Source organism: Phascolarctos cinereus, unplaced genomic scaffold (genome assembly GCF_003287225.1).
Source record: "Phascolarctos cinereus isolate Bilbo 61053 unplaced genomic scaffold, phaCin_HiC Scaffold_726;HRSCAF=1367, whole genome shotgun sequence".
In the NCBI taxonomy this organism is placed as follows: Eukaryota; Metazoa; Chordata; class Mammalia; order Diprotodontia; family Phascolarctidae; genus Phascolarctos; species Phascolarctos cinereus.
The window spans coordinates 420,072,189-420,096,105 of record NW_027556098.1 but is presented as its reverse complement, the minus strand read 5'-3'; the positions used below and the strand labels follow the sequence as shown (position 1 = coordinate 420,096,105).

General features: G+C 54.4%; 2 protein-coding genes across 5 annotated transcripts; both read right to left on the bottom strand.

Annotated features, from left to right (window-relative positions):
* Positions 1 to 6,388: 6,388 nt before the first annotated feature.
* Positions 6,389 to 13,315, bottom strand: MAMSTR (MEF2 activating motif and SAP domain containing transcriptional regulator). Of its 4 annotated transcripts, XM_021003436.2 has the most exons (10): positions 12,232 to 13,315; positions 11,685 to 11,793; positions 11,053 to 11,259; positions 10,377 to 10,507; positions 9,898 to 10,079; positions 9,545 to 9,659; positions 8,944 to 9,180; positions 8,545 to 8,649; positions 8,339 to 8,396; positions 6,389 to 8,083 (listed from the first exon to the last, which is right to left on the bottom strand). In XM_021003436.2, the coding sequence occupies exons 2-10, from the start codon at positions 11,740 to 11,742 to the stop codon at positions 7,794 to 7,796; spliced, it is 1,383 nt and encodes a 460-aa protein (XP_020859095.1). In that variant the 5' UTR covers positions 11,743 to 11,793; positions 12,232 to 13,315; the 3' UTR covers positions 6,389 to 7,793. The 4 variants fall into 4 exon arrangements, with proteins under 4 accessions (XP_020859095.1, XP_020859096.1, XP_020859097.1 ...); XM_021003437.2 differs by having other exon boundaries at positions 6,389 to 8,080; positions 11,685 to 13,315; XM_021003438.2 differs by lacking the exon at positions 8,545 to 8,649 and having other exon boundaries at positions 11,685 to 13,315.
* Positions 13,316 to 13,405: 90 nt separating this feature from the next.
* RASIP1 (Ras interacting protein 1) lies at positions 13,406 to 23,867 on the bottom strand. Its single transcript, XM_021003434.2, is given in 13 exon segments — positions 13,406 to 13,664; positions 13,666 to 13,799; positions 14,281 to 14,428; positions 15,493 to 15,665; positions 15,777 to 16,020; positions 16,929 to 17,044; positions 17,505 to 17,656; positions 17,773 to 17,810; positions 19,907 to 20,551; positions 20,963 to 21,345; positions 21,778 to 22,511; positions 23,317 to 23,456; positions 23,552 to 23,867. Coding segments are annotated over 13 exon segments (3,171 nt in total). The 5' UTR covers positions 23,750 to 23,867; the 3' UTR covers positions 13,406 to 13,598.
* Between the last annotated feature and the right edge of the window lie 50 nt (positions 23,868 to 23,917).

Below are 23,917 nucleotides of genomic sequence, written 5' to 3'. Positions count from 1 at the left end.
CTCACAATGACCCTGTGGGGTGCAAACAGGGTAAACTGACTTGCCCAGGGTCACACAGCTAGCAAATATCTGAGGCCAGATTTGAATTCAGGTCTTCCAGACTCCAGCCTTAAATCTCCCTCCAATGTATCCCTAACTAGGAGCTGACAAGATCACCAAGAGGAAGGTGGGAGAAGAGAAGAGAGGCCACCACAGAGCCCTGAGGGACACCTACCATGACAGGGCGGAGGAGACAGCAAAGGAGACGGAGAAGGAGCAGTCAGCGATGGAGGAGGAGAAGCAGGAGAGAGAGAAGGAAGATGAGGTGGAAGAGCCTCCAGCATAGAGACTGCTTGGAGGAAACCCCAGGAAGGGTCTAGGGAATCAATCATTTATTCAATCAACAAACATTTACTATTCCTCTAATATACGCCAAACATTGGGGATACAAAGAATGAAATGTTTCCTCCTCTCTAGGACACTGAGAGAGGCTTAGAAGACCAGGGAGGTCCCTCATTGGAATGAAGGGGAGACTTGCCCCAAGTCCTTTGTGTGGCTCTGTGCTGGATCAGGATATCCTAGAGAAATACATACATCCAGGGGCAGCTAGGTGGTGAAGTGAATAGAGCTCTGGCCTTGGAGTCAGAAGGACCTGAGTTCAAATCCAGCCTCAGACACTTAACACTTACTAGCTGTGTGACCCTGGGCAAGTCATTTAACCCATATCACCTCACCAAAAAGGGAAAAAAATACATGCATCTACAAGCGGGAGGCCCCTGCCCTCCTTAACCAGAGCGGGGGAATTAGGGACCAAATCAGGGAGGAAACTTGCCGAGATTACCCAGCCAGTCAATGAGATGAGAGCCCGGAGTTTCCTCTCTTTGACAGTTTCTTTGTGGCTGGTTTAGACAGATTGATTTCTCTGGGGAGTGGGGTGGGAGGGGCAGAAGAAAATTCATCCAACTTCCCAGGGAGACTCTTCTTCTGTCTCATTCTCTGGCTGGCTGCTATTGTTATTATTGTTTGTTTGGCCTTTGCTTTGGCGTCTGACACATAGCAGGTGCTTCATAAATGCTTATTGAACTGACAGATATGCACTTTAGGAAGATCATTTTGACTTCTGAATGGAGGATGGCCTGGAGTGGGGAGATACTGGAGGCAGGCAGACCTCCCAGCAGCCACTGCAATACTCCAGGGGTGAGGTTAGGAGGGTCTGGACCAGGGTGGAGACAGGGTCAGAGGAGAGAAGGAGATGTGTTCTAGAGATTCTGAAGAGGTGAAATCACTGGCCTAGGCAGCAGCTCGGATATGGGGGGGGTGGGGGAATGCAGTGGGAGGGAGGTGACACTGTAGCTTCAAGAAGGACTTGGGGAGGAAGATGAAGAGGAGAGTGAGGAGAATGAAGGTAAGAAGACAAGGTAAGCAACCATGGTGTAGGCTGGGGGTGCTCTTGGTCAATACCTCATGTGACCCATGGGGCCATGCAGTAGTGCAAGATGCCCGCACCAGCTCTTATGCTAAATCCTATGAGTCTACAGACAGCCAAGACACCACTTCTTTCATTTACAACTGAGGGAAGGCAAGATCTAATTTTTCCTGTCGAGTTACATCATGCCTTAAGCCGTCAGCCAAGTGTTCTCAAAGCACCTGGGTTAGGAGCACCCTTCTAGTGTGCGTGCTCATGAGACTTACCCAGCTTTCAACTGGGTAAGAAAAAGAAAAACCCACTGGACTTCAGTAGAGGGAGAGGCTTGGACAGTGCCAGGATGTGGGGGTGGAGCCTCAGTCTACCTGCTGATGAGATTTACAGAAGTTGCCCAGCTTGGCCACATGTCCCTGGTTGGTCACTCTCCAGTTCTTGGGTGCCACCCAATGCTGGTCCCTGCTCTCAGTCTCAGCTTTCCTGGTGCTGCCCCAAGCTGGGGTTGTGGGCCCCAAGTTCTGGGTCTCTAGGGCAGAAGTCCATGCTCATCAAATCATTGTCGGCTCCTTGCCCTGAATGGACTGGAATGGCTAGAAGTCTCATAGGAAGGGAGGGAGAGCTCGTTTCCATCATCCCATTGCTGAATTCCTTCCTGCCCATTTGGTGCAGGGGCATGGGATCCATGGCAGTGTTCTGCCAGAGAGTGAGTCCAGGTGTGCATGTGTCTGTCTGTCTGTCCGTCCTGGACTCATTATCACCCTGAGGTAAGATAGTAGCCCATAAAAGGTGAGGGGTGAAAAGGAAAGAGCACAGACATTGATTGTATATGTAAGCCATGGTGATTAGACCTGTGTGATCCCTGTGGGCATGTGGAGCATGTGTCCCCTTCAGCAACTCCACGTCTGCCCATCTTCCCAGTATTTTCTAGGTCTTAGGTGCCAAGGAGTGATGGAAAACTAGCAAGGTGAGCTTTGGGAGGGAGGTGCTACCAGAAAGGCCAGCTCTCTGCAGCCATGGTGGTCATGCTGTCTGACAAGGTAGTGAAGAAAACAAGCCATTGTGCTTTGAGATGAATTCTCTGTCCCACGGGTTCCAGGGACGCTACTGAAACATGTCAGAAGGAAACAGGAAGAGAGAAGCTGCCCACATGGTAAGCCCAGAGGACTTCCAAGGCCAGCTGGCTGAAACATTGGACAACAAATTGAAGATTTGTTGGGAACTGGAGTCAGAGATCACCACTCCTTAAGCAGTATGCTAGGGTGAGGCAGTTTTCATTCGTGACTGAGAGTGGGGATTGCTTGGTAGCTCTTCCCTACCAAAGGTGGTACATCTGTCTCTGATTCACTCCTCTTCCCTTCAAGAGGAAAAGGGCAGGAGGAGGAAGAGATGGTGGAAGGAACTGAAAATTCAGAAGCCACGGAATGTACTTATTCATGCCACGTCAGATTTCCCACTTGTATTTTACTTTTGGTTTCCTGTTCATAAATGCCATTTAGCTGAAATACCAAGTGAGTGACTTCACTGAGGCTAGGCTGAGAAGGGAGAAGGTGGGGATTCAAGTGTGTGGGGGACATAGGAACCAGGAAAGTGATGAGTTATTTTAAAGAATGTCAACTCTGCTCCATGTTAAATGTGGCCTTTAGGGCACTGAAGAAGATTGGGTGTGTTGCTGGTTTTTAAGCTCGGCAGTTTGGATAGAGCTGGTGAAGCCCTTGCATGGACCATCACCTGGTGGCTTTAACAGATTCAGAACTCCACATCAGCTGCTTCTAGCCCCACGCCCTAATGCAAGCTGTACTGTTCTCATGGGACCAGTGGCCCATGGCCACCACTGTGTGTCAAGGATTTCTTTCTTTCTTTCTTTTTTTGCTTTTAGGCAATTGGGGTTAAGTGACTTGCCCAGGGTCACACAGCTAATAAGTGTCAAGTGTTTGGTCTGAGGCCAGATTTGAACTCAGGTCCTCCTGACTTCAGGACTGGTGCTCTATCCACTGCACCACCTAGCTGCCCCAAAAGCAAGCCTATTCCAGTCTAGCAGTTTGGGTTGTTTTTTTTGGGGGGGGGCAATTGGGGTTAAGTGACTTGCCCAGGGTCACACAGCTAGTAAGCGTCAAGTGCTTGGTCTGAGGCCAGATTTGAACTCAGGTCCTCCTGACTTCAGGGCTGGTGCTCTATCCACTGAGCCACCTAGCTGCCCCCAAGGATTTCTTAAGAGGTCTGTTTCACAGTGCCTGCTACATAGGAAGTGCTTTGTAAATGCTTTTTGATTTGTTGATCAATAAGTCACAATCACAATAGTGACCATGATCAGAATGCTTGTCAAATGACAAGTAACACCTCTGATTGATGATGCTGCCCACAAGCACATTGCAACAGAAATATAAATGAGTATCTCTTAGCCAGAGCAGCTAAGGAGTCCAGCAAGCATGGCTAAGAGGGTCCATCCTGCAGTGACCTGCACTGAGGATGTGATATTTGTATGTCTGCCAGCTAAGGAAAGGCTGATCTCTCCCTAGAAGGGACAGTGAAGTAGGTGGAGAAATGTCTCTCCACACTCTAGGTTATAAGGGAAAGATAAATATTTCTTTAAAAACACACCCACAGAGAAGGGTTTTAATGTAAAAACAAAACAAATCAAAACATAAAGTCTCATAAGAGGCAGAAGAGATTCCTGAAGTGTGTCAAGTGGATGAAGAACGTATACGGAGAAAACAAGGAAAACCAAAGGCTAATGAACAATTACGGCCAAGTATGCTGTCCCTTTCCAGCTGGGCAGCCAGTCTGTTGCTGAGTTAAGACTGCTTTGTTTGCAGTTCTGAGAGAAACCATTGTTCTGACCTAGAGTTCTAAGACAATCACTGTTGTTAATTTTGAATGTGACAAGCTGTAGTACACTGGAGAGATGAGGACAGCAGACTGCTTTATAATTAGAGCGCAAATGTAGTTGATCTGATTATAGACACAAGATGAGAATTTGGTGAGTTCATAGCTCAAACAGAGAGTCAACTACAAGCCGCAGAGTGACATAGGACTGGGAAAACTGGACGAAGCAGATACAATTAGACCAGAGAAAATGGGCCATGTCATGGCTTAATTCCCGATGTTGAAAGCATAGCTAACTGGTCTTGGTTACCAAAAAACTCTAAAGATGCCAGTTGTTTATGAGTGTATGGAAATAGGAAACCAGTATGAATGTGACAAAAAGCTCGACAAAATCAGGTTCCAGGATACCTTCCCAGGTGTGGATCACAGAGCCCAAGGAAAAGGCAGCCTTGGATTGATCGCACTCAGGAGGAGAAACCTACCAACACCTGAATGCCTCTTGATGTAATCAGGGAACAGGGGACAAAAGACCCAACAGGCATCTTTTTGGATGGATACAGGAGGGGGGTGTGTATGGCAAAAAGGAATGTAGTTTTGAGGTGTGGGAAAAAATGGATTCCTTTTTGCTACATATACACCCCTCCGTTGTCTATCTAAAAAATGACTTTTCTATACTAAAGAGTCAACTTTGGGAAACAGAGATAGGGCCAGGGATGGAGGGCTGGGGACTTTATCCTCAAGTAAGTCACTTGTAGTTGATGTAGGAGATCTAAAACCCAGGCCCCATGAAGATAAAAAGAACTAGGATATTTTAATTGTGGACAAGCTGGCCATTAATTTGTTCATTTGACTTACAAGGATAGCTGTCACTTGATTCAGAGGAAGTTGAGGGCCATGTAACCAGTATCAGTAAATAAGCAAGTAGGAGAGGTTTGTTTTCAAGGACCGAAGCAAGGGGACAATTTTGAGAAAGAACTAAAAAGAAACTTTGTTATTCAGAAAATACTGAAGAAACTTAGTATTCTCTGAAGGACATTCATATGTGAGGTATCTCTGTTGAAGAGAAAGTTACATGATGTGTACCAAAAGCCTAACATATCTAGCACTTTGCACAGTGCCTGGCACATGGGAAGCTTAGCTTAATAGATGTTTGGTGACTTGACCTGGCCTGTGACCAGCAATCACTGGATATGACATAAGGAGCCACTGTATTGAATCAGAAATCCAGCATGATTGAAACTTTGCATAATCCAGGGTCAGCAAAGAGAATCAATTAAAAAGATGGTGCTTTGAGAAAGCTTCAAATTGTGCCTTAGAACTGAGGAGGCACAGCCAGAGAATGAGGTTATCATTGGATGTCCAGATGCAGACAGATCCCCCCTGACCTCCTCAGCCAGAGGGGAAGAACAGGGAATAAGGATTAGCCACATTTTGGCCCAACAGCCCAGTTGTAGTGAGGGAACAGTTCCCCAGCCTCATTCTTCATTCCTGTAAAGTCCCATACAAATGGGACCTCCAACAGGGAAGCTTCCTCTGATTCCCCAGATCAGCAAGGCCCTTTGTCTTGGAACTGCACAAAGCCCTTCACCTTTCTCTAAGCAAGGTTCAGTAGAGGAGACCATCTAGCGTTGGTTCTAGAAAACCAGAGGACACACACACACACATTTCTAGGAAGATACAAGCAGAAACAGAAACACAATGTTGGACTGGTATTCATTCAATCCACCAATTCAGTTCCCACACTGTTGGGCAGACTCTGTGGTGCTGGGCACTGTGGACAAAGAGAATCTCAAAACCTTCTTTGCTGTCCTAAGGGCCTTGGGAGAGGAAGAGCTCCCATCCTGGGTGCTTCACGTGGGCCAGATGCCTCTCAACAAGGTATGCTGTAGAGGGCCAAATTGTTCAGGTATGGCTTGAGCACAATAGTCTCTAGTCCCCTCCTATTCTGTGATCCAGGGTAAGTGCTCCCTGAGGGCAGAGACCCTAAACTTTGCAGCTCCTTAGCCCCTCATCATAAGGTTTTGCCCTTACTAAATGCTGGTTGCATTCAATTCAATTGACTTCCTGTTAGAATAAGATCCTTGGAGGCAAGCAATGGAGTTCTGTTTCCCCTAGCTCCTAGCCTTGCATTCTGCATACAGCAGGCATTTAATAAATTCTGGGTGACTTGGATTGAATTCCCCTACTAAACTTTGCACATTAGTAGAGAGATTTTTAATTCCAGGAGCTGTCCACACTGATAAAATCATAGGCTCAGAATGAAAGAAAAAACAAACAAACACACACCTAAATTCTCAGATATATGTTAAGTAGTGAATGGCTGTGGTGACCCACTGTGGGAGCTCCCTCACACTGGTGGCTTGGGCTGACACTGCTGCCGGCTTCGAGGTCACCCCAACTGGCTCTCCTGGTATAGAGAATACATAGAAGATGCCTCCAGTGGGGATTCAAAGTCCACTGATGATGGGGCTGAGGCCTCAGTGGACACTCCTTCCCTGCTGCAGACACAGGGCAACCACGCAATCACAGCCATGGGTGCCTTCATACATGCCCGTAGCAGAGGCCTGGACAACCACACCCAACCCACTAGACTGCCAGCTCCCAGACACCTTCCTGTCCATAGCCCTGGGAGGCATGGTGGACCACAGCCTGGGGTTCTGAGTAGAGGCAGGATGGGCAGGGGTGCAGTCCCAACCTGGGAAGCTTAAGCAAGACATCAGGAGGCTGACAGCCTGGTCCATGGACACAGCTCTCTGTATAGTCTCACTCTCCCCAGTGAAGATTGAAGCTTCTGAGGAGTTGGAGCCCAGTAACCTTGAGTCCTCATTTTACTGAGGCCCAGAGAGAGTAGTTGACACCAAAATCACACAGTGAGTCTAGAAATCACAGATTCTGAAAGGCAGAGGGGGGCTTAGAATCTGTCTCACTCCTTCATTTTAAAGATGGGGAAACTGAGGACCAGAGATATTAAGGACCTTCCCTAAAGATAGTCTACAGTCCAGTCTACAATCACACCCCTGAGGCAGCTCACATCCTGCGAAATGACCAGACTGGCCTTTGCGTTTTAAAAGAGAAAACACATGAATGTTTGAGAATTTTACATAGTCTGCTAAGAAGATGGGGGAAGGGGGAGGCTTCTTCAACATCACTCAGTTGTCCTCGTGCCTGTCTAGTCCCAGACTCTCAGTGTGGACAGGAGTGCGGATTGGAGCCCCTCGATTTAAGGTCCTTCTCTCCATTAGTCAAGGTCCCTGTAAAGGATGGGCCATTTCTGTAGTTCTGAATGTCAGTGGCCCTGCCTCTGTTTCCCTCTCATTTCCCCTCCCTCATCTCCTGGCCCCATCTGTGTCTCTGTCACTCTGCAGGTTTTTCTGTGTTTCTCCTTGTGGAAATGGCACTTTTTCTCTGTGCTGGTTTCTGTCCTACTCTGCCAGTGTTTGTGTGTGACTGTGAGTGTCTGTGAATTTCTGTCGGGATGCATGTGGCCATTTCTTTGGCTCCTGACTTGTGGGTGTTCCTGTTTGTTGGGTGCCTGTCCCCGGCAAGGCCCCCCCCTTGCAGGCTCCCATCACCACTCCTCCACTCCCAAGTCCCAGAGTCTGCTGGTCCCAGGCTCTGCGAAGTCGGTGCAGAAGATGCTAGGGGTTGGGCCGGAGCAGTCCAGAGCTGGGCTTCCGGTCAGAGCCTCCAGCCAATCGGCAGCCTCCAGGGGACGCCCCGGTCCTGGCGATGGCGAGCTGGCAGGGGACGGAGGCCAGGAGGAGAAGACGGAGGACAGGCCCTCGGAGCCTGGCGGCGGGGATGGAGACAGGAGGTCGAAGGAGCCCGGGAAATCCAGCGGGGGTGGAGGCAGAGCTTCTGGGAGGAGCAGAGGGGCAGGAGAGAAGGAAGGGGCTGTCAGACTTCTTTGCCCCTCCCTGGTCCCTTGGGCAGGAGACTTGGACCCAGGTGTCCCGTGACCTCATTCCTTGCCCCCTCCCAGAGCCCTCGAGCTCCTTTCCCCCAGTCACCATCATTTCAGTACCACAGGCGATCAGCCTCTGCGCCAGAGCCCCACGAGTCTCCCTGACCCTCATCCACCCCCAATCCTGCTGTCCTGGATCCAGTACTCACCTGCCAGCGGCTCCAGAGGCTCGTCCAGAATGTCCTGGATGGAGTGATGGGGGTTGAGCTGGGCGGGGGAAGGTGAGGAAGGAGGTAAGTGACCCTTGCCTCTGGACTTGGCCCTCCCCCTCCCCTTCTCCCCGTAATCCTTTCCCAAACTCCTAACCCTTCCTTCCCCATTCTCTCCCAGCACCGCAGCTCCTCCCTTCCCACACCTGCGCCCTGCGGATGGCCTCCTGAAGCTCCTCTTCCAAGGACAGGACTCGAGGTGCGGCGGGAGGAGCAGGCGGGGCCTCGGGGGCAGCGGGGCGGGGCCAGGGCTGAGGGGATGGGCAGAGAGCTCAGCCCCACCCCATTGCAGCCACTCCTGGTCCCGCCCCTTTCCTCTAGCCCCTCCCTTCATCCTCCCCTTCCACTGTTTTTCCTTTCTCCTGCTCCGGCCTCTCTCCGAGCTCCATCCCTCTCCTGGCCCCGCCCCTAGTCGTGGTTCCTCCCATCTCCCTTCTTCTGGTCCCTCCTTTTAATCTAGCCCCACCCTCGCCTGCCTGGGACTCCTCACTTGCCCTCTTCCTGTGCCCCTCTTTCCTGTCCCCCTCCCCCTTCCCAGCACTCACGGACTTTCCAGCTGTTCTAGGAGGGGCCTGGGGCTCCGTGCGAGGTCGCGGACGGGACCTGGGTTTCGAGCTAGAGCTTGGGCTGGCGCGGGAGCGAACTCCGGAGCTCCGCACCGGCCGCTGCACCTGGGGCTGCCTGTCCCGGGCCCCGGCCCCTCGCAGCCGCTCCAGTAGGGCCGGTTTTGGCCCGGACACTGGGAGGCCCCTCAGGCGGAGCTGTTGGCGGAGTTCCGAGACCTGTGGGCAGGCGAGCGCATCGACTCAGAGGCTGGGGATTGGGCGGCTGGAAGGAAGGACGCCTGAGTCCCCGAGAGGATGGGGGAGCCCGGGACCTCGAGGAGAAGGCTGGACGAACGGATTTCCAAGTCCCCGAGGGGGCTGGGCTGGGACGGGGGAGCCTGGGGCCTGAAGGGGAAGACTCGAGGAAGGGACCCCGGGGCCCCCATGGAGAGGAGTTCTGAAAGGAACATCTGGGACTCAAAATGGGACGAGAGCTCCTGGAGCTTCGAGGAGAAAGAATTGTGAGAGGAGACACCTGCTCTCCCAGGGGCCTCAGTCTGGGGTGTCATGAAAGGGGGTCTTCTATTTCCTTACAACTCACCGTCAGCTCCTCCAATCGGAGGGTCTGAAGCTCTAACTTGGGCTTAGAGGCCACTGGTCGGGGGACCTCCGGGGGTGCGGGGCTGTCCTGGAGTCCCGGTCTCGACCCCCAAGTCCTGCAGTACATAATGGAAGATTCTTGAACCGAATTCTGGGAGGGAAGGATTGATCCCCTTGGGAGCCGAGACCCCCAGTTAACGAGAGAGTGCCTAGAGCCCCTTAGGGGTCTGGATTGGGCGAGGTGCTTCTGAGACCGTCTGGGTACAGAGAGCGCTGTCACTCTAGGAGCTAGGGCACAGAGGGGCCAGGGACCCAAGGCAAGGTTGTCTCTCAGGGTCCTGGGCGGAACCTCACCTAGGCAAAGACAGGTCCTGCTTGTGCCCTGAGAGCTGCCCATCCTCCCTGGGGTGGCTTCCCTGGGCCGGCGCCGCTGCACCTGGCCCTGGCCCTCCACGGTGCTCTGGGGGCACATATGCGTGGTACTTGAGTGGTTTCAATCTGGATCTGGGCTCCCTCTGGTGACCGTCTCCTTTGGCCTGTCAAAGGATTTCCAGCTCGGGTTAGGTGCCCTTCCCCCAGACGGAACTACACTTCCCATGAAGCCTCTAGCCAAAGCCCTGCCTAAATCTCCCGATTCGGCTCTGCGGCATCCTAGGAGTTGTAGTCCCGAAAGCATTCCTTGGCCGTCAGGAAGCCGCAGACCACACACACACCGACCCAGGCGGCCCAAAAGAACTGGAGCGCCAAGGCTCGGGGCCAGAATTTCGAGAGGATTGCTCAGCCCCATCTGCCTGAGGGCTTTGAACAAAATGACTTCGCAGTCCCCGGCTCACCTTCTTCAATGACACCCCAGAAAAGGGGAGGGTTGCTGGATTGGGTTTGAAGACTCCAGGGTCACAGGATAAAGGGGAGGAATTGGTGATGGAGACTTGGTCGGGGGCTGGGGCCGAGATCCAGGGATCCACTGTAGGAAGAAAGGATGAGACTGAGACCTAAGGAGGGATGAAGTAGCCCTCATCCCCTCTCATCTTGCCTATGGAAACAGTCACCCCCGTTGTCCTCCCTACCACAAACTTCTATGCCCAGTCTAACTTCCACAGTTATCCAGTGGGTATTCCTAAAGCATTGCTCTGACCCTGTTCCTGCCCGGCTCTAGGACTTCCAATGGCTCCCTATGACCTTTGGGATCAAATACGAATCTCCTCTTTGGTATCTGAAGTCCTTCGAAGTGTGGCTCCACCCTCCCTTTTCTAGGCTTCTTTCACATTACTGCTTCTTCCCCATGCTCTCTGATTTCCAGCCTAATTAACCCCCTTTGCTTTGATCTGAATCCCCTAGGAACTGCCTAGCCTACTACTGGGTGTAAGTAAATGTTTGGACTGGATTGGAAGACACCATGGTGAGACAGGGACTAAAAAGAGGCACATCCGGGTACTTGGGGGGGGTGCAAAATTTGGAGCTTCAATGTCTGAATCTCTGAGTGGGAAAGAGATAGGGGGAAGAAGCTACCTGAATCCTTAGGTGGAAAAGACTGGATGAAAGAAGGCTGTGTTCCCCAGGGGGAAGGAGCTGCAGGCAGGCGCTGGGGTCCCCTGGATCCATTAGTGGGGAGAAAGGCGGAGTGACTAGAGGCCTGGGTCCCAGTCGAGGTCTGGTCAGGCTTCTGTCCACTCTCACGCTGGTCCTGGGATCTCCGGTGGATTCGGAGCTGGAGGACTGAGGGAAAGCCGAGAGCGGGGTCACTGTGACCAGGCCCCGCCCCTCCCCCCACGCCCAAGTCCCCCGCCCGCTTCTGTGCGCCCGAAGGTCAGCCGGGAACCCAGCCTGCGCTGAATGGGGGAGGGGGAAGTCCTGTTCTCACAGCGGCCACTGGAGAGCCTAGGACACTGGGCCCTTGCACGCTTGACCTCCTGGCACCTGTATTCCCCTCCTCACACACTCCCTCCCTTCCCCATCCCTTGCACACTGGTCTCCTTGCACACTCCCCCGCCCTTGCTCTCAGCGTGTGCACAGCACTTCTTTCCTGCGTGCACATCGACCCTTCTCCCTTTCTCAATCCCCTTGCACACTCAGGCCGTGCACCGATCTCCCCGTGCACCCCCATTTCTGCACAAGCGGCCCTCCCAGCTAGATTCCCTCACCGGAGCGGAACTTGGAGCGGATGAGCTGGGAACACTGGGCCGAGGCAACGAGGGTCATGGCCAGGAAGGGGGCGGAGAGGAGCTGGTCTGAAAGGCGGGGGGTGGGGGCCTCCCGGAGCGAGCAGAGGGTCAGATTAGAGGGCCAGGGCAGAAAGGCAGTATTCACGTGGAGGGGTAAGGAACTTTTGTTTGTCCCCCTGGGGTCCAGGACATCTAGGTCCCCAAGGGAAAGAGAGTTTTTGGGGGAAGGAGCAGGTCCCTGAGGGAAAGAGTTTTGGGGGGAAGGAGCAACAGAAAATTCGAGAACTGGGAACGCCTAGCTTGTTGGTAAGGAGGGGACAGAGGAGAATGGATGGAAGTTAGGGACCAGTAGCCCCGGTCCTTGAAGGGATGGGGTAGCTGAGGGCTCTGATGCCGGGCTCGGGGGTAGGGACTGTGGGTCTGAACTCCTAGGTCCCTGAGGGCACAGGGACGAGGACAGGGGGGTTAGGGGCTGGGGGGAAAACAGGACACCTTCTCCCTTGAGGAAGGTTGGGGGGCATCTCACCAAGTGGAATCAGGGTCGCAGGAGTGCAATGTATCTAGCCGGGTGCAACCGCAAGCCTTGAGACCCCAGGCCCCTCCCTCTCAGGCCAGACCTGCCTGTTCTCCGCCCTTTCGCGACCGCCCGGAGTCCTCCAGAAGAGATTTAGTAGTCATTGGCTTATAGGGTCCTTTGCAGGGTTGGAGGGTCAGGGCGGGGAGAATAGGGGATGGGGTGGGGGTAGGAAGGGAGGTGGTGGAGGATGGAAGGCCGGGACACCTGGGTCCCGAGGCTCCCTTACTCCATGCTCTGACCCTGGTGCCGGGGGAAAGGGGGAAGGCATTGGGGTGGCCAAGGAGGGGGAGGGAGAGGGCCGGGGCCGCCAGGGATGGACAGTCGCAGGTGCGGGGGCGCGGCCCCCAGCGGGAACCACCTGTTGCTAGCTTTTTCCCTGACGCTGCGCTGGGTATCAGGTTCGGGGGAGAAAAGAGTTCAAGCTGGGGCTCGGGACGCCTGGGTCCTCTAGGGACTGGGGCTGAGAAAGTGGCCTCGGGTTCCCGAGGGTGGGGGAATGGCCAAAGGGACCCCTGTTGTGCCTCAGTAGTTAGCGGGGCAAACTCCCGGATTCCTGAGACGGTGGCCCTAGGAAAGGGTAGTCTCCGAATTGGCGAGGCTTGAGGGTTCTCCGAAGGGTTTGAGCTTGGGGGCGGGAATCCTTGAATTTCCGAAGGGGATGAGGCTGGGGAGACCCTGGGGTACCCAAGTGGCTGTGGGGGGTGGGAATTCCTTGGGTCTCCAAAGGCGCGAGGCCTGGCGAAGGAATTCAAGAATCTTCAAGGCATGGGGAGGGAACTGCTGAGCCCAGGGGTGAGGGTCGAGGGGGAGCTGGAAAAGCAAACACTGGAGAGGGGATCTCTGAAGGGGCTGGGCTTGAAGAATGGCTCCGGGGGGGGGGAGGACTTGGGGACGGGAATCCTTGGAGCTCCGAGGGGACGAGATTGCGAGAGACCCTGAGGGACCTGTGGGGCTGGGGATCCCATGGGTCTCGAAGGAAGCGGCGCGTGGGTAGGGGACGTTTGCCTGGTCAAGGTTTGAAGGACTCCTGGATCCCGGGGAGATGAGGTTGGGGAGGGGACGCCTGGGAGTCCGAAAACCTGACATCTCTCGGGACACGTTCCCCACGAGGACACGCTTGGGGTCCAAGCCCCGAATTTCTTTATTTCTCCGGAAAAAAAATCACGGCACCCCAGGGAGCGCCTGAGAACTTCAACTCCCGGCAGGCCCGTGAACGCCCCCGCGTGTTCTTTCCAGGTTTAGGAACTGGGACTAAGGAGGATGGGGGAGGGGCGGGGTGGAAGGAACTACAATTCCCGGCAAGCCTCGACGCCCGATCACGGCGACGAGGCCACGGGGAGCGCGTGGCGCTGATTGGCTGGCAGCTCTTTCTGCTCCAGGTCCCCAGAGCAGGCGGCGGAGCCTGCGCAGTTCGGCGTGCAAAGAATCATCCGTAATAGGCCCCGAAAGGCGCAGGCGCGAACCACCCAGCGGCAGGATCAGGGGAGGGTGCGAAGAGAAGCTCTCGAAGATGTCTCCTGGCGGGGTGGGGAGGGATAGTCAGAGCGGAACCAAGATCTCTGAAGGGATTGGGGTGGGGATCGGGGTGCTTTGAAACGCCTCGGTTACCGGAATGGGCGCTCTCCTTTCAACTACCGCCCCCCACGTCCTAGCTCTCTACGCCGGCCAAGAGAACTACAACCTCCAGCAGCCCCAGTGGCCGTGTCCTTTTCGGGCTGCCTTCACCCACGCCCACCCACGGCGCGAGGCATGGCGGGATTTGTAGTAATTTTTGTACCCGGACACTCCCAATTCCCACCACGTGGGTCTGGTTAATGGAAGACCGTGGCGTCTGTGGAGCTAGGGAAAAGAGCCTGGGTCCGCTGCGGTAGGGCATCAGAGGAGCACAGTTCTATAGCTGGAAGCAACGTCAGGGGTCCTCCAACTCAGTTTGCTCATCTTACAGATGGGGAAACTGAGGCCCAAGGGAGGGCGGGGCTGGTGGAGGGAGCTCCTCACCCGTGTCCATAGCTTCCAGCTCCGCCGGTGGTGGCTCCCAGGCTGGGGGAGGACCGCGGCCAGGGCCCAGCTGGTAATGGCTGAGCACGTGGTGAAGCTGGGCGGGGCTCAAGGTGGGGTGCTCTGCCCGAAGACTGCTCCAGGAAGCCTAAGAGAAGAGAGAGGTAGGGGTGAGGTGGGGGAAATCAATGTTAAAGGTCAGAGGTTTTTGGTTTTTGGAGACTGTGGTGGACGGGATGCCTACACATGATGGTGTCTAAGAACGTGGAAGCCCTTCAGAGAACCCCAGAGTTTTACCAGGCTAGTGTCCAGGTGATAGGCCAAGGGCCTGGGATCCGAGAGCTAGCACTGAAAGGGAGTTTGGAAGTCATCTAGTTTAGTTCCCTTAATCTGATCGAGGAAGAAACAGGCCCATAGAGATGAAGGTTAAGTGACTTACTCCAAACCCACGCAGGTACTAGGTGTGAGCTGGGATCTGTACTCTCATGTTTTGAGTTAAATTGGAGAATGGTGCTTGAACAATGCTGACCACAGATCACATCTTCTCTGTCTACTCAACCCTAAGACAAGCTGGGGGAGCTTCCATCCCACTGACACAGTGGCAGCCAACTGGGGTCTTGCCAGTGTGGGCATCTCCACATCTGTCCTTCCACCTCAGGCTTTCCCTCTACCCTGTGCTCTGGGAACAGTAAGTTAACAGTCCTGTTGCTTCTGAGAAGGCTGTGACCATCTGCTGCCTCCAGGACTCCATCAGAATCTCTGGGATTCTAAGTCAAAACTGGCCTGTCCTTGCTCTCCACTTAGCCCCACCTCTCTGACTCTGCCTTCCCTTTCCATCATGCCCAGTGGATTTGCCCTGGCCATTCTTCCTGCCTAGAATACACAAGTCTTCCAATCTCAGCTTTCCTGGCCCCCTCAGTCATTAGGACCACTCATAGATCCTGTATTTAATCTGTGAATGTGTTGTTAATCCCATGGAACAGGGGGTGGGGAACTTGTGGTCTCAAGGCCACATATTCTGTGAAGCTTGGATTCAGCGCAAGGGCCGAACTTAAGGGCTTAGAGGACCCACGTGTGATCTTTATTAGTGTCTGGTGCTTACCAGATGCTTGCTGGATAATGCTTGTTGGTGATCACTACGTCGTCCCTCATGTCCTCTGCCTGCCCACCTGCCTACCTGTCTGTCCCTGTGAGGGGCTGGCAATTCATCACCTTGAGCAGGGAAGTCCTTGGCACACACAGCAGATTGACAGCCATGGAAAGCTTTCGGAAGAACTCAGTTGCGATGTCCCCCAGCCCTGCGCCCTGAAGCCAGTCTAGAACAAGGTCCAGGTTGGTCCGAATCTGCACTGCCCGAGACCACTGGTAGAAGGGACGGCCCTGACCTGGAGAAGTAGGTAAAGGAGACAAGAGCCAGTGATCCTCAGAGAGGGGTGGCCACCTAACCCCTGAGATTCCTTGGATTTGGCCTCCCAGCTTCCCCCACTCATGCTCACCCCTCTCCATTAAGGAGTTGAGCAAGGATGCATTGGAGAAGAAAAACAGGTAGCCGAAGGTCTGGGACACCAGGTCTGGGTGCAGCTCACACTGTCGGGTCAGTTCCAAGGCTGTCTGGAACACTTCCAGGGTGGGCTTCAACCCCGGGGGCATGGCAGCCAGCTCTGCCCCAGGACCTGGAAGCTCTGCCCCTGCGGTGAAAGGGTTGCTGTCCAAAAGCGCAGGCAGCGTGGAGTACAGCGTCTGAACACAAGGGGGCAGAGGAAGATAGTAAAAAGCTAGACAGCCAACTCCCAGCAGTCCCCAAAGGCTCTCAAATATTAGGGACAGGAAGGAAGCTGCCCCAGCCCCCAAGGACCTAGATGAGATGAGAGGTCAAAGGACCACTGCATAGCCTTAACCTGGGAGGAAACTCAGGCTCAGAGAGGGACAGGGCCACGTTACCTGGAATTCCTCCAAAGGGGAAAGAGACAATTAAGGAGGGGAGAAAGAGTGAGGAAGCTAGTTTGAGTCAGGCCAGCTAGGGAAACAGACCTACAGAGGAAATGGGATGGCCACCTCATCTGGAACAGGAAGCTGATTCAGAGTTGCAATGGCCATCCCAGCTGGGGCGGGAGCCAGAAATCATCCATTCCTAGTACCCAGGGGGAAGCTGAGGCCTACAGAGTTGCAGTGCCTAGCCCCTGGGCCCACAGCACCCCAACTGGGGTTCACCGGCCCCCACTTCTGTTGGTGACAGGAAAGGAGGCAGAGTAGCAGCAAGTGAAGTCCGGGCAGAAGCAGGCAGTGAAGGCTGTGTAATAAGTAGGGCCACGCAGTCACAGGAAGGGAGGCATTGGAGGGCCAGCCTTGGAGGAATGGCATTGACAAGATGGGCCAAAAAAAATGGGGAAGGGAGTGAGACCCTCAAAGGAACAGGAAGTGAGGGCAGAGCAGCAAGAAGGTGGGGAAGGGCTAGGGATGCTGGTGAAGCCTTAAGGGGGTCACAGGAAAGGAAGTGAGGGCAGGGCTGGGGGCTATGAGGTCACAGGGCAGGGAGTGAGGTCAGCATCCACGGCAGCAAATGAAGTCAAAGTAAATGAGGGCAGGGCTCTGGACCCTGATGCTGGGAAGAGGTCAGTCACAGGGCAGGAAGTGAGAGCTGGACCCACCTTGGTGAGGTAGTAGACTGACTGTTGGAAGGTGCACATGATGACCTCATCGAGCACTGCCATGGCCTCATCACACAGCTCAAGGTCACTGCAGAGCTGGGGGTCTGAGGACAGGCCTGGAATAGAAAAGAGAGAGCTGGGGACAAATGGTGGATAGGGTCCCCATTGGCCCCCACTGCTGGTATGAGGGCTGTGGCAAAGCAGGAGGGCAGAAGATGTTAACCCTAAAATGTAGGCAATATGTGCCTGCTGACTTTGCAGGTCCCTGTAGGGGTAGCCATGGGCAGGAAACACCTGTCCCTGAGAGGTGGAATACATGGGCTAGCTCACATCTAGGGGCAAGGGATCCTGGTCCCTATGGTGTAGGGCACACTGGCCAGCCAGATGCCTGGGGCCCTCCAGCCTTCCCTAGAGGCACGCTAATCTCTAAGATGTAGGAGATCCTGGCTGGCTGGACACCTGGGTTCCATTTGGGAGAACCATAGGGCAGGAGAAAGCTGTCCCTGAGAGGTTTGGGACATCCGGTAGCTGGATGCCTGTACCCCTGCAGGGCCAGGACTCCCACTTTCATCTCACCCTCCTGGTCAGCCTCTTTCTCCATGTCCAACACCTTCTCCTGCACGTAGCTGAGCAGCTCCGTGGTGTTTGCCATCCATGACATCAGAGGCCGCAGCTCAGCAGCCACTGCCTCGATGCTCAGTGGTGCCTCTAGAGACCCCTCTGGCTGGCTGTGGGGAAACAACCCAGACGGCCCTGGGGTGACCAAAATAAACTCCCCACAGTCTGGATCCCACCCCTAGGGGTTCCCCAACCCTGATTCACACCAACCCTAATGAGGTCTTACTTCTCTGGCTGTCGGTCTCCAATTTCCTTGATCTTCTCCTGAGAGGAGCAAAAAGAAAAAGTAACAAGTGGTCAGGTTAGGGCAGTAGGAGGTTTGAGGTCCAAGTGATTGAGAATAGGCATGATGGATAAAGTGAGGTTTGCTTTTACATGAACAAAGAGAAGGGCATCAGGAAACAAGGGATTGAATTGAGTTCTGCTCTCACCCACACCCTACTGTACCCCTCATCTGCCCTCAATGGGGAGTCCCTATCAGTGTCTCACTTTTCTTAGCTCTGTAAAGTAAGTGGTGATATGATAACAGGTGGCTTCTAAGGGCCTTTTTGGTTCTGAAACTCTTCAGTTCTTAATACATACATACATACATACATATATATATATATATATAGATTTGAAGTCAAAGATGCTAAAGTTTCAGGACTTGGCACTCTGTGCCTAAGGTTCTAAGAATCAAGATTCTGTAATTCCAAAGTTCTATATATCCAAGGTTCTAAAATGCTAGAAGATTCAGAGATTCTAAGGTCTTATGGTGCCAAGGTTTTATTAGTCCAAGATCCTACGAGTCCAAGCTGTATCAAGAGCCCAAAATTATGAGTCACCATAATTCTGAAGTTCAAGATTCCATAAGACCAATGTGGTAATTTCTTTGGCTTGACTATACATGTTTGTGACAAGTTTGGTTTTTCTTGCTTTCCCAATTGGGGAATTGGGGGAGGGGGGAGAAGGATGGGAGAGTAAGAATTTGGAACTGAAAGTAAAACAAAATTGAATTTTAAAAATAACCTATAAGTTCAAGATTCTATAAACCTAAAGCGCTACGTTTCCAAGAATTTAAAAGTCTAAGATTCAGTGAAGTTTTTAGATGTCAAGGCAGTTAGATGATACATTCATGAAGTTCAAATGAGATAATATTTGAAGCATTTTGAAAACTTTGAAGCATAAACAGTAACTATTATTATGATGAGCTCAAAATCCTGTGACTCTAAGTTATAAGAATCTAAGAGTTTGAGATTCTATGTGTCCACGTTTTGAGTCCAAAATTATATGTCTAAAATTGTGTACTATTTATATGTTATATGAAATTAAAAGTTAAATGTCATCTAAGTCCAAGGTTCTACATGTCTCAGATTCTATAAGTCTCAGATTGTATCAGATTCTGATATTCCAAGTTCAAAATATTATGAGTACAAGATTCTGTGAATCCAAGATCTAAGAGTCTAAAATTCTATGAGTCTAAAATTCCAAAAGTTCAAGGTTCTATGAGCCCAACGTCCTAAGAATCCAAGTTTCAAAGAGTTTAAGGTTCTAAAAGTCCAAGATTACATGAGTTCAAATCCACAGTCTGAGTTCAAGATTCTGAGTCTACAATTCAAAAGGTTTAAGTTTCTAGAAGTTCAAAGAAGTTCAAAAAGAACTTCTAAAGAAGTTTTTTTTTTTAAAAAAAAAAAGGCCCAAATTTTATGAGTCTAAGATTCTAAGAGTTCAAGGTTCCCAGGATCATGTTATATGACTGCAAGGTTCCAAGAGTTCCCTTGAGGAACAGATCTTGAATCCATGATTATAAGATGCCAAGATTCTCTGAGACTTTATTTCTTTGGACCTAAAGGCAGATCCATTGAGCAACGGATGGGAGTTGGAGAAAGGAACATATTCACAGATGTAAGTCAAGCCTAACAATGTGGAATGGGGTACCTTGGGAAGTCATGGGTTCACTCTCACTGAAAGTTTGCTTTTTGTTTTTTGTTTGTTTGTTTTTGTTTTTGGTGAGGCAATTGGGGTTCAGTGACTTGCCCAGTCACACAGCTAGTGAGTGTTTTGTGTTTGAGACCGAATTTGAACTCAGGTCCTCCTGACTGCAGGGTCGGTGCTCTATTCACTAAGTCACCCATCTGCCCCCACTGAAAGTTTTAAAGCTGCAGCTGGATTTTTGTTTTATGTACATATATGTTGGATTAGATTGGCTTCCAACTTCAGGACTCTGATCCCAAGTCAATGTTATGTGTCTAAGATGGAAAAATCTGGCTCTTCTCATAAGTAAAATTTAAGGCACGAAAGTTCTGCTTCAGACCATGCCTGAGCTGCCTCCTCAGCCCTCCTGATGCCCTCCCTAGGCAAGCACCCCAAGGATGCCTCACCCAGACAGCCTCCTTGACCAGGCGAGCTAGACGGCCCAACAGCCGAGGCAGATGGCCAAGCTCCAGTTCTCGGGCGGAATGCTCTACACACATTGCAAGCAGGGTGGCTGGGCCCAGTGCGGGCAGTTGCGTCCCGGTCCCCGCCGCCCGCACGATCTCGCCCAGAAGTGCCTCCTCCTCCTTGGGCCTAAAGCGCAGGACAGGCTCTCTACCATCCAGATAGGCAGCCAGGGCCTCCCCCTGCTCCTGCAACCCTCTCCCACAGAGGCGGCAACAGAACGCCCAGCCGGGGCCTGGAGGGGCAGCCAGGGGCCGAGCAGGGAGCCAGGGGGGCCGACCAGCCTCAGCAACTCGGGGGTCCTTGTACAGGAAAAGGAAGTGTTCGCCCAGACCCAGAAGGTCACCAGGCCTCAACTCGGCTTCCCGCAGCAGCTGCCCCCCATTATGGGTGACAGCAGCACCCCGGGCTGGGCGCACGTGGGCTGGGCCCTCGGCTCCCGCCCGCACTGTACAGTGTCGGGCTAGGATGTCAGGCGCATTCAGGAAGGTGTCCACGTGAGGGGCCTGAGCTCCGCGGGCCCCCGAGCTCCCTCCACCCTGTCCAAACACGTGTTGCTCCCGAGTCATCACGTACACCACGAACTCCTGAAAAGAGAAAGGCCCAGTGGGTGAGGTTGAAGAAAGCTACGAAGACGCCCGACTCCTCCTCCTCCCCATTTCAGGAAGGACCTAGGGCAGAGCTCGGATGAAGAAACACTGGCTAATTGGTTGCCAAGGCAAGAGGATTCCTTCCATCCCCACCTCCTCCTCCAGACAGGCTATCCTTCCCTAAGTGAACTCTCTCATTCCCCTTCAGATCAGCGAACCACTCTCCCCTCTGCTCCTCTGGGTGGTCTCCTGCTTTCTTAGTAAACTATGCTTCCCACCCGTTCTCACCTAAAAATGGGCTCTCCCACCTCTCACTTCTACGATTTCTCCTCCTCCCAACCTCTCCCCTTGCAATGATGGCCTTTACGCCTTCTGGGAGTTGTAGTCCCGCCGTCGGGGCGGCCTCACCTGTGCCTCTCGGTAACCCTTTAGCATGAGGAAATAGGGGCGGCTGGAGGGTGGCTGGATGAGACACTGCACCAGTTGGTCCCAGTCGGCAGTGGCGTCTAAGGAGTCAGACTGGGCCGGGGCCGAAGCCGGTGAGGGCGAGCCGGGCTCCCCCGGCCCCGGGGCCAAGCTAAGTGCCTGCTGCCTCCGCTCCTGCTGCCGCCGCCGGCGGCCCTGGAGGCTGAGCTCTGACACGCTGCGCCTCAGTGATAGGTTCTCGGACCGCTCTTTAGGGCCAGAGCCGGAGCCAGACGCCGCGCTGGGGGCTGGTCCCGGCCCCGGCCCCGGGCCCGATGCAGCCCGCGATCGGCTTTTCGGGGGCCGCCACGATGGGCCCCCCAGGCCTGCAGGGCATGGACACCAAGAAAGATGTACACCCAGTCAGAGACAGAGACTTAAGAGACAGAGACAGCGAGAGGAATGGGGACAGAGGCAGAAAGCCATTGAGATCGAAGTGCAGAGTGAGGAGAGACACAGAGAGAAACGACCCAGGGAGTTTGGTTAGACAAACACGGAGACCCCCAGGACAGAGAGGTTGGGGTGGGGGGCGTGATGCGGAAAGGACAAAGACCAAGAGAACTCCGCGCCAAGGGAGAGAAATAAGCCGAGATGGAGCCAGACCCAGGGAGAGAACGAGGCTGGGGGTCCGGGGCAGGGGGAGGAGGAACAGGATAGAGACGGAGAAGTGCGCACCAAGAGGAGAGAAACGAGCTAAACAGACGGAGCGGGAAGGAACAGCCCAGCCCACCTGCAGCCCCGCCCCGCCCCGCCCTCACCATCCTCCTGGGCTGCAGCCGGGCCCTCCTCCTCCAGCCTGCGCGCCTCCTCCCGGCCGCGCAGCTCGAAGCGCCGGCCCCAGCCAGGCCGCGGGCGCCACAGCTCCTGCACCAGCAGGGGGCGCTCGGAGTCGCCCAGGACACGCACGTGCTCTGCCCGCCATTCCCCAGCTCCTCCGGAGGCCGCGGGTGGCCTGCCTAGAGCATCGCATAGCGCGAAGGCCTCGGCTCCTCCCCCCGTGACCCCTTCGCCGCCGCCTCCAGGCAGCCCGCCGGCCGCCAGACCGTAGCGCTCTAGGGCCTCAGCCACAAGCTCGCGGGCCGTGGAACGGGGCGTGGCCAAGACGCTCTTATAATTGGTGCCCGAGGCGAGGCCGCAGCCAAAGATCTTCAGCACACCCGGGGCCGGGCTGGGGCCCCCGAAGCCCGGGAGGCCCCACGAGGCCGTCTGGGGCTCGGGACCCACCGCTCCAGCCAACCCTGGGAGCTTCTTCTCGCTGGCCCAGCGTTGGGCCCCAGCTCCAGACCCAGGGCCCGCCCCGCCTCCAGACCCGCCCCCACCCCCGGTGCCTGCCCCTTGGCCCCGGAACAGCTGGGAGATGCGCCGGGCTCGGCTCCCGGAGGCACCCCCTGCTGCCTTCACGGCCCCCACTCGGCGTAGCTCTGGGCCGGAATGACCTGAAGAGGTTGGTGCGGGGTCACTGCTGCGGCTGCCCGTGTCCGAGGAGGAAGACCTGCAGAGGTCAGGGATGCAGCGGAGATTGAGAGCGACAGAGACGTCCAGAGATAGATAGAGGCACGCCGAGACAGGGGAGAGGAGAGGCAGAACCTCCCGACAATGACAGAGGCTCAGGGAGAAAGATGTAGAGAGACGTGGAGAAGCAGGGAGACAGAAAAACAGAGGAAGAGAGACAGAAAGAGACAGAGAGACACGAACAGAGCGGGAGAGGGGAAAAGAAACAGACCATCCGTCAAAGGGAGGGGGAGAGCGAGAGGGAGACAGAAAGACAGACGCACGGAGGAAGGAAGGGGGGGAAGGGAGACGAAGAGGCGGGGAGAAGTAGAGGGAAGGAAAGGGGGGGAGAGAGAGAGAGAGAGAGAGAGAGAGAGAGAGAGAGAGAGAGAGAGAGAGAGAGAGAGAGAGAGAGATCCAGTCAGAAAGAAAAAGAAAAAAGGGAGACTCATGAGACAGAGAGTGGGGACGGGGGAGGCCTAAGGGGGAGTCAGACACGCTGAAGCATGGGGGTGGTCTTGTAGGGGCCCTGACACTTGCAGGGAAGGGAAGACTTGCGGCTCCTTGATCTGTTAGAGTTAAGGGTAATGGACTCCTAGGACCCCGAGAGAACAAGAAGCTGGGGTCCCTGAGAGGGGTTCAAATCCCCCTTCCGTCTGGATCTCTCGAAAGCCAGCAGGGACGCCTGAGGCAGGAAAGGGTGGAGTCTCAGATCTCCAACAGCCGGGATCCCTGGAAGGCTAAAGAGGACATAGGGGATGGGGACTTCTGGGTCCCTGGAGTGGGGGGGTGGAACTCGCACTCACTTCACTGAGGCCGCGCTGGGCCAGCGGCGCCCCAGCTTCGCCAGCTGCTTCCGCGGGGAGTTGATCCAGAGGCCGGCGGGGAGATGGAGCTTCCCGAAGCGGGGGCTCCCGCTCTCCTTCCGCTCGCCTGACAGCATCTCCTGTGGGGATATTATAAGACCTGGATTCTCAAACGGGAGAGGGCATCCGGAGAGAAAACCACGGTCGCAGAGAGATTAGAGACCCTGAGACTCACCCTCCTCCCGAGGCCGCGGCGTGTGGCTCCCGAGGTGAGGTTTGGGTCCTGCTCCTGCCTGGATCCTGGTGCTCCTGGCTCTGGGTGGGAACAGGACAGGAAAAGGCAAGAGGAAGCCGGGCAGGAAGAGCGGGGAGGGGGCGTCCTGTCAGGGGCGGAGAGGGGGGGAGGGGAGCGAAGCTCGGCTAGGACGGGCATGACCTGGGCGTCCAGCGCCCCCCAGCGCTAGGCCAATTCTGTTTCTTCACTTTCCGCGCCTTTGGGGACCCAGCCATCCAAGTCCTAATACCATCTCCCTGAGGAACGAAAAGTGACTGGGTCTCTAATCCACTCTGGAACCCAGGCCAGCGCCCTCGGGCATCCAGG